A 9799-nucleotide genomic window follows, 5' to 3' on the forward strand; every position below is an offset into this window, starting at 1 on the left:
GCGGCTGGCACCTGCAGGACGGGCAGCACTGGGGCTGGGGGAGCGGGAGGCACGGAAGGCTAAGAAGCACTTGGCACAGGTGATCTGTCTGGTGTGGGCGCGTTCGGGCACCACACACAGGACGGGGGTGGCGGCCGTGAGGCTGGGAAGTGAGCAAAGCCGGCGTGGGGAGGGCCGCCTGTCCCCTGCCTGCCGCGCCGCGTGGGGTCCAGCTAGGACGCTGCAGGGGGCGCTCTCCTCTCCTTCTCGCCCTGCCCAGACGTTCGGCGCCGCGGACTGGGAGGTTTTCCACATCGGAGAGAGGGTCTTCCTCGCGGTCGCCAACAGCCACAGCTACGACGTGGAGACGCGCGCACACAACGACTCCTACGTCATCAACTCGGTCATCTACGAGCTGAACGTCACCGCGCAGACCTTCGTCAAGTTCCAGGAGATTCCCACCTGCAGGTGCGCCCGGGCCGGGGGCGGGGGCGGGGGCGGGGGCCGGGGCGGGGGCCGGGGCAGGGGCAGGGCCCGCTCACTTACAGGACGACCCTGCCCTCGGGGCAGCAGGCCAGAGCCGGGCACGCGGCGGCTCCCGGTGCGCAAGCGTGTCCCCGTCTGTGGGGCCGCACCGTGGCCTCTCGGGGCTCCTCCCAGGGCAGCTGAGTGACTGTGGGGCCCAAACTCTCACCTTGGCCCTACGGCTTTCCAACCGTGCACTTTGCTTGTTTGCCGCGGTTCCATGATTTTTATTAAATTCGCAGATCCGTGCAGCCCTCACCAGGTGGTTTTAGGCTATTTTCATCACCCCGAGAGGAATCCCCCTACCGTTCGGCTGTCCCTCCCCCCTCCCCAGCCCGGCAGTCAGCCGTCTACTTTCTCCACGGAGCTCCCGATCCTGGACGTTTCGTCCACGTGGAGTCATGTGGGAGGTGACCCCTGGCGCCTGCCGTCCTCCCTGGGCACGGTCCTTGAGGTTCCTCCGCGTGTGGCGCAAGCCCAGGTTCCACGGCTTTCCACGGCCCAGCGACGTTCCATCCTGCTCATGGGTCCATCCTGTGGGCCCCGTCCACCGCCCGCTGAGGGACAGTTGACCGAATGCCGCGGCTCTGAAGAGTGGAAATACGCCTGCTCTAGGAGCCCGGCTGGGGCTTAAGGGGGACGGAGGTTGGGTTTGGGAACGCGAAGGTCCCGGAGACGGCCTCTGGTGACGGCCGCGGTGTTACTAACGTCCTCAGACCACGGGAAACTGTTAAGGTGACACAGTTCGTGTTAGTTGTAGTTCATCAATTTAAAAAATGTTTTAAAAAGCAAACAGCTGAGTTGTACTTCCCCAGAACAGACCCGGTTGACCGTGCGAGAAGACCGCTCCGGATCTCGGGGGGCACAGGACCCCGGGATTAGGAGCGCCGGCTCGGAGCCCGTGCCCGGGTCCGCTCACGCCCGCCCCCGTCTCCGCAGCGCCCTGGACTGGGAGTTCTTCTCGGTGGGAGAGGACTACTTCCTCGTGGTGGCGAACTCCTTTGACGGAAACACCTTCTCTGTCAACAGTATTATTTACAGGTAAAGACCCTCCAAAGGCTGCCCCCTCCCTCCCCCCTGGGTCTACCTGGGGGGCTGGGGACTCGCTATTCTTGTAGGGCAGGTGGCCCGGGGGTCACGCTGACGCGCGCACCGCGGGCTTCTGGCCGGAGCTGCAGAATTTCCGACACCGTGGCGGGAGAGGTCGTGGGGTTCGACGCTGTGGAAGCTCCGTGCGGGACGGTGGCAGGACGCCCCTTACCCCGTCGGCGCAGGTTTGCGTGTCTCACACGGTGCGGGGCCTCAGCATTCGGTTCGCTCTGGGCTGCTTTCAAGTTTTGTGAGCACAACCCCGGGGACCCTTTCCTTCCCGTTTCCAGCTGCTGCCAGGATTTAACCAGCGTCCAGATGCCCGACCGAATTATCATCTCAGGTCGGCTAGTTTTTCTTGAGAAGAATCTCGTGGAGTTCCTGGGGGTATAATTACACCCGGGAGTACAGGCAGCTTTGTCCCCCGATTTCTAATGTTTGTTCTCCTCACTGGTTTGCCGAAGTAGCTAGAAATCCCAGAACAGTCTTGGCCACAGCTCTGTGTCGCTGTCTGATGGGAGCGGACCGAGTGTCCCGGTGGTTCTGACGTGGCCCGCTGTGGCCGGGTCCCTCCTGCCGGCCTGGCTCTTCTCCGCCCACCTGCCGACGTCACGATTCAGGGAGGATCTCCGGGCCTTCCCGCGGCGGGCGAGCGCCCCGAACGGTGTTGCACGGCGGCTGGGGTCGCCGCCGAGGTCCCAGCGCGCGGGCCTGACTTCCAGCGTTCGCTCCACGATAGCGCATGAGCGGGCCGGACGTTTCTCGCGGGGACTTACCTTTACCCCGTCTGATCCGGAGCGTAGCTCGGCGAACACACAGGCCGAGCTCTGCACCTCCACCCGTGGGCTGGGCTGTCCACTCACAGAGCTGCTCCCCAGCAGACCCTTCTCCCTGCGGCCGGCCTAAATCCCGCGACAAGGCCGCCCGGGCCTGGCTCTTTTCAGGCGTGTCTCTCGAGCGCCTTCCCCGGTTTCTCCCGCGGCGACTGACGCAGCCCGTCTTTTCGCCTCCTCTCCAGACGGTCGGGGCATCCGCACTTGCCAGAAAAATCACCGATTTTCGTTAGGCTTTCTAACTTACTAGAAAGTAGAATTTCCAAGAGGACAAATGAGTTTGAGAATTCATGCGGAAGAACAGATTTTCAAAGGCGGCCCAGAAAATTCTGAAAAAGGAGGCTCGTGAAGGAGTGTCCTGCCCCGTGGAGGCGGCCGGCGGATGAGCCGGAGGTGAGCCCGCGGGGGGGCCACAGCCCAGAGGACAGCCAGCGGCTTCCAGTCACGACAAGTGCCTCATCGTCCACGGGACCAGAACGCGTGACGTGTCACTTAACAAAGCAGCCGTAGGTAGTTTCCTGTCCATCTGGAGGGGGTGAAGCCATCGTCGGCTTCATGTCGTGGAGAGAAACAAGCGTCACGGGGATTAAACATCCAAATGGAAAAATGTAAACAACAGAAACGCCCGCGGAGGCTAAGACGACCTCGGCCGCTCGGGAGGCCGTGGGGTTCCGCACACGCGGCCGCCGGGGCGACTCCAAGCCTTCGGGGTTTCTGTGGAAGAAGCATCGCATACAGAATCAAAGAAAAGTTGATAAAAGACCGTGTTAGTTTGGATCAGGGACAAGGACATGCACAGGAAGAAAATGCAGAGTGTGTGTGAGCAGGAGGGCTGGCGGGCGGCGCACGGGGCCGTGGGGACAGGAGCCGCCCGGCCTCCCCACTAAGTCACCCGCACGCGTGTCCAGATGAAAACCCTCCCACGCTAGGCCCCAGCGCCCTGCCCTGGGGACGCCACCCGCCCACAGATCCCTTGTGGGGGCTCAGCCCAGAACCGCTGACTCTGCGGGTGGCCTGATGGACGGGCTCGGGGGTCGGGGCCGGGTCGGCCGGCGCTGTGCCAGGAGCTGCTACCTCCTTTGAAAACAGAGGGTCCCCACGCCTGTGTGGTGACAGGCGTGCGTGGGGGCGCTCACCGTCCACACCGGCCCCAGGAGGAGGGGGAGGTCCCAGCTCAGCGCCAACAACCAACCTTCTGGCACGGCCGGGATCCCGTCCATGTCCCCCGCCCACGGGGGTATCTGCGGGCACGCTGGGCTGGCAAGACCCAGGCTGGACGTGAGGAGCTACGGGGTCTTGGACAGGGTAGGGGGCCCCTTCCGGGCCTCAGTTTCCCTCCTCGGAGGCTGAATAGGCTCTGTTTCCCTCCCGTAGGCACGGGGAGATCGCACAGCCCAGGGGCACCAAGGGGTTGGAGGGACGGGTGCAGACCTAGAGGGCAACACTGCGCTTCCCTGGTCAGCCTGCAGGGGCGAGGCTGACGCTGTGTCTCCCGCAGGTGGCAGGGCTACGAGGGCTTCGTGGCGGTGCACAGCCTCCCGACCTTCGGCTGCAGAGACTGGGAGGCGTTCCGCACGGCGGCCGGCTCCTACCTCGTCTACTCCAGCGCCAAGGAACCGCGCTCCCGCGTCCTGAAGCTGAGGACGGGCTGACGGCCCCCTGCACACCCCGGAGGCCTGGGGAAGCCCGTGGTCCCTGTCCCTAGCCCACACGTGGCAGGGACGGCCGCCCACCCCCTGCCCTGGGCACCGCGGTGTCGGACCGGGCGGCTGGCAGGCGGGTCTCAGAAGCCCCGGGCTGCCCTGCGAGGCTGCGCGTCCCGCGGGGATTTCTCTTTGAGAGGAAAGTTCCCACCAGACGTTACCTCAGCGCCCGCGGGGTCCCCGTCCATGGCCCTGGCCAGCCCTGGCGGAGCAGGCTCCGTGCGGATGTTGTTTTCTACCAACTATTTATCGTGTCTATCTACACAGAAATATATTTATGGTGCTTCTACCCAAAGCGTGGCAGTGTCTGCCTGTGTCCGGGGGACAGCTCTTCGTGGACAGGTCACGGGGGCAGGATGGCCCGCCACCGGGGGGGTATGACCCTGGGGCTCTAGTCGCCCAGCTGGAGGGCACCTGTCCTCTACAGGGAGCTGGTGCCTCTGGCCTCAGTTTCCCCAGAAGGCAGTGGGGGTGGGTTGAGGCGAGGAACGGCCAGGGGTGCGGGTCAGGTGTCCCACCCGTGGGGGACAGGGCCCGTCCCTGGGGCCCGTGTGTCTGTGCACGCCGGCCGGCTCCCTGGTCACCACGGCTGGCCTCGCGGGCACGCAGGCTGGACCTGGACTGCCGCCTTGGGGCCAGCGCTCACTCGGCTGCCCCATGCCTGATGTCCCAGCCCTACAGCCGGCAGGGCCTCTACTCTGGGAACCTGGGGGAGAAGGGGAGGCACCATCACCTCCAGGAAGGCCTCCTGGATGGAAATCAGTGCTGCTCGCCAGAAGCTTTGCTGGGGAGCCCCATGGAGACCAGGGAGTCCGCACACGGGCGGGAGACCGGGGTGGGGTCGAGCCAGGCCTGTTCCATCACCCACGACCACCCGCCCTGGGAGAGCGAAGGCCCGGGAGGGGCATGGAGCCAGGCTGCTCAGGCCCACACTCGGTTTAATGCTCCGTCGCTTCCGTCGTGAAATTCTCAGTGATCTTTGCCGCGGATCGCGGAGCAAGGCGCGCGGTGCCGCTCCAGCCAGCGGCGTCTGGCTCCCAGGACCACATCCGTGGGAGACCCAAGGGCGCTTCCCCCTCCCGGGAAGGAAAGCGGGGTCTCAGGCTGGGCCAGACGGGGATTGCAAGAGGCCTGGGCCCTCCTCATTTCCAGAAGCGGGGATTTTTCTAGAGCCCCCTTTGGGCCCATACATGGCCATGTGCCTCCGAGAGGGCTGGGGCTGACCCCGGACAGCATGTCCCTCCCAGGGATGACAGCAAGGGCGGGGGGGAGGGGTGTCCTGGGGCCCCAGGGTGTCTGGGCCACGTGGCCATGCTGCTGGCCATGGGTCCGCAGGTCCAGGGCAGCGGGCCGAGGGCACCCCATGAAAGGACAGGACCCCAGTCCCATGAGAGCCACAAACCACAGTCTGCGCGCGTCCCCAGGACTGCCCAGAGCACGTACTAGAGCACGTCTGGGCTTTGCGCGAAGTTCAGGTCGCAGCGGCTGTCCGGCTTCGGTCGCCCCGTCTGCGCCCCGCGGAGCAGTGGTGGTGATGAGGCCTCTCAGGGTCTGCTGGGGGCGGCTCTGATTTTTCTGAGATTTGACACAAGGAAGAACGTCAGAGGCGATGACGGGCCGGGGCAGGCGCCCTGCGATGATTCTGTGTGTCGACTCAGAGGGTGCTTCAGGGTGACATTAACCCCGCTCAGAGGACCCCGAGTAAAGCAGCTGGCTGTCCGCAAAGCAGGCCCCCCCAGTCAGGGGGAGGCAGGGTTGGAAGGACAGAGCAGGCTTCCCGAGAAGGGGGATTCCCCAGACGGGAGCTGCCCTTTCGGCCCTACCCGGCGTCCCCCAGGCCGGCGGCCCTCACAGCCTCCGAGACCCTCTGCGCCTAGTCCTAGTGACAAGGCCCTTGTCCCTCCTGCCCTGTCCCATCGGGGCCGATGTTCTGCAGAGCCCGGCAGCACAGTGGGCTGACGGACAAAGCACTCAGGAGCCAGGTTTGGTTCCACGTGCCACGACCCAGGTTCCCAGCCTCGGTTTACCCGTGGGGGAAGGGCCTGCTGGCGCCGTCCCACAACTTCTCTCTCCCTGGAGAGACCGGGACAGACGTGAGCCAGCTTCCTATCGGCTTGGCGGGTGTCGCTGTGGCATGGGGCTCGCCCTGGGGGCGGGGGCCGGGGCCAGGGGCGGCCCCCACAGGGAGGAAGGCGGCCGGGGACGCGCAGGAACGACCACGTCCCTGCCCGGGGCTTTGCCAGCAAACAGCGCGGCCGCGTCCTTGGCCCAGTATCTGATCTCTGTTCTCCTACATGTGAGTCCAGATTTGTTTAAGTTACGAACGCAAACAAGAGGGGAAACGGTCAGAATGTTAAAATATTTACATCTTCTCCAGTGAGCGCTCTGGTTTCTGTCCAGTTGATGAAGGTTTGCCGGGCGGCGGGCGGCTCCGCGTGAATCTGCGTGTGACCTGTGGGGCCACGTGCTTGTCACGCGGGCAGCCGCGCTGCTTCCTCTGGGCGGCGTTCCGGGGTCTGCTGGGCGGACATCGTCTGTGAACCCATGGAATTCTCTCCAAGGCGCTTCACTGGGATAAAGAAGGTCGTGTCTTGAAGTCGGGATTTCCTGCAGAAATCCTGTCCGTGGCAGCTTCTCCAGGTCCTGCTCTGGCCCAGGCTCCCTCGGAACAAGGCTCGGCACAACCCGTCCCCCCATCTGGCCAGGAGGGGACTCCGCCTCTCTCACAGTCTGTCAGGTCGGCTGCGGGCCGAGTGCCCTGTCCACCGCGGCCATCGCTCCCGGCGTGATGGGCTCCTCTTCCAGACGCCTCTTGACCTCACCACCACCAGCACGGACCCCAGCGTCTGCCACACACACGCAGATACACACACACGCACACCCTCCTAGAACACACCCGCTCAGGCACGCCCACACACACGCATGCACACGCCTCCCACACCCATACACATGCACACAAGTGCACACCTTGAACACACACTTACACACATATCTGCAGACACACACACGCCTCCCATATACACACTTGCTCAGGCACGCCCACGCACGCACATGTACGCACTTTCACACCCCACATGCACACACCAGCTCACATCTCGCACACACCCCCACACACACCCTCTCGCACACACCCATGCACACACACACCAGCATACACCTTGCACACACCTACACACGTGCACATGTATACACGCTCACGTGTGCACAAGTACACATGCCCCACACCTGTGCACACACAGACACACACAGACACACACAGGTGTGCACACGTCTTCCGGTCCCTCCTAGCCAAGGGCTGTGTCCTGGGCAGACCCGGGGCCTGGTTCTGCGGAAGCTCGGTGCCGGCTCACGGCCCGGGTGGCGATGGCCGACTGTTCGCACCGAGTGCCCACTATGTGCCCGCTGTCCTGCCGGGCCTGGGGACACGCACATGACCACACAGTCCAGTCACCACCAAACTCTCCGGGGGTTAAAACCCGGATTCCTCAGGGTGAGCCTCAAGGCCACAGACCCGCCGTCTCCTCCTCCCTCGGCCCCCACCTGGCCCCGCAGGCTGCCTCCGCCTCCCTGCGCCCGGCCATTCAGCTGCTCCCCTCCAGGCTGGCATTCTCCGTTCCGTCTCAGCTTTCTCTCACCCGGGCCCTGCGAGAGGCCCTCCCCGGCTCAGGTCAACAAAGCCCCCCCCAACCTCCAGGGCACCCAGGACTCCGTCTCTCTCACCTGCTCGCACTTGGCCACACAAAACAGAGACGTTCGGAACATGCGGGTTTGCTCCTTCGTGTCTGGCTCTGCCTGGGGATATGTGGGGCCATTCACTACAGGCTCCGAGCGTCTCCGCGGCGCAGGCTCCCTGGAGTCTCCCGGCTCTCCCCGCAGCGAAGGTGCCCTGCGCACCCCCGGCCCTCTGCCCCCCGGCTGGAGACTCGTCCCTGTCGTGACGTCTTTGTTTGTTCTTAATATTGACTTTATTTTACTTCTTTAAAGACTTCATCTATTTATTTGAGAGAGAGAGTGCACAGAAGGAGAGGGAGAGGGGGAAGCAGGCTCCTTGCCGAGCAGACAGCCCGATGTGGGACTCGATCCCAGGACCCTGAGATCGTGACCTCAGCCGAAGGCAGACGCTTTGCCAACGGAGCCCCCCAGGCACCCTCTTATTGCTGATTTTACTGCTCATTTTGTTGCTTTATTCCCTCCTATGACAAGTCTGTCACTGTGTATCTGTTCTACCGACCGGCCTCTGGGTGGTTTCCCGTCCAGGGCTGCAGCAGACGTCACCGAGCCCCATGCGTGGCCCGTGGGGTCACTGCTGGAGCCGCGAACCCAGGGGCAGAGCTTTCTCACCAGCCGCTGTCCAATGGCCTGGCCGTTTTCAAGTCTTTCGTTCCCGTGATAACAGAGAGAGCTCTCAGCCTGACGGCCGGCGGGGACTCCTGTGTCGCCGTGTGTCCCCGGAGCCCAGGCGGTCTGCCCTTTGCCCAGGAAAAAACACGAGAGGTCGGCGGGAACGTGGTAGAAACAGTGAGAGCATTTCACAAGTTCCGTTGGCCCGGAAGTGCGTGAAAGGGCCCAAGCCCAGCTCGTCAGCTTCCACGGAGGGAGGACGGCAGAGAGCCAGAAAGACCACTGGCCACTGTCGCCAACAGTCACACACTAGTGGCCTAAAGCAATGAGAATGTATTATCTTACAGCTCTGGGGCTCAGAGGGCCCAGCCGGGTCTTACTAGGCCAAGGTCAAGGGGTGGGCGGCGGCGTCACTCCTCTGGGGGCCCCAGGGCGACCCCTTCCTGTCTCCTCCAGCTTCTAGAAGCCGCCTGCTTTCCTCCTGGGGGGGCTCCTCCTCTGCCTCCATGGCCCGCAGCGGGGGGCTCGCCGCCGTCTGCCTGGATCACTTCCTTCTGCCCCCACCTTCCACCTGCAACCATCACGAGGCCCATCAGGACAACAGAGGATAGTGTCCCTTTCCCATGGCCCCTGGCCAGCAACCCGAACCCCACCTTGCTGTGGGACCTAACACAGTGACAGGTTCTGGGGATTCAAAGATGGGGGCATCTTTGAGGGCCCAGCACTCCCAGGGGCTTTGACCCCCTCCCCACTTCCACCGCATGAACAGCTGAGACCCTTCTGCCTGGGTCCCAGACCCTGGTGTGTCCCCCGAGAGGGCTCCCGTGCTGGGGGGGAGGGGCAGGACTGTGTCCAGTCAGGACCCTCGAGGTCTCATCCAACAGAGCGTGACTTTCACAGAGACGGACGGTCGCCCATGCACAGACAGAGCCCGGCTGAAACCGTCCCAACCCCTTAGAGATAAAGTCTGAGGAAACCACAAAGTCAGGCTCTGGGAGAGGAGTCAGGCACTGGACAGACCCTCCAGTGACGCGCACGGCCTCGGTTTCCCGAGTCACTGTGGGGTGTTGTGCGCCGCGACCAGGCCCAATGCTGCCACTTTGGAGGGTGAATGGGAGATCCACAGAACGTTCTGGAATGTACTAAGTTATACTAAACCAATTCGATTTGGTCTTGGCACAAATTCAGAAACATTGAAGTTACAGATGTCAGAAATAAATAATTCCAGAAGAGATTTTTTTCTATTTGGATGGAAACTTTTTAGACGTAAAAACAATGGCAATAAATGAAAAGGGAAGATTACGTATCTGTCAAATAGATAATGTTGTG

General features: G+C 63.2%; 1 protein-coding gene across 1 annotated transcript in view; it reads left to right on the top strand.

Annotated features, from left to right (window-relative positions):
- Positions 1-4078, top strand: part of TSPEAR (thrombospondin type laminin G domain and EAR repeats) — a 70767-nt gene extending 66689 nt beyond the window's left edge. The window contains exons 12-14 of the mRNA XM_044251724.1: positions 260-447; positions 1444-1545; positions 3925-4078. Coding sequence (XP_044107659.1) covers positions 260-447; positions 1444-1545; positions 3925-4078 — 444 coding nt within the window. The remainder of the gene's footprint in view (positions 1-259; positions 448-1443; positions 1546-3924) is intronic.
- Positions 4079-9799: the final 5721 nt, after the last annotated feature.

The sequence above is a fragment of the Neovison vison genome, chromosome 6 (assembly GCF_020171115.1).
Source record: "Neovison vison isolate M4711 chromosome 6, ASM_NN_V1, whole genome shotgun sequence".
NCBI lineage: Eukaryota > Metazoa > Chordata > Mammalia > Carnivora > Mustelidae > Neogale > Neogale vison.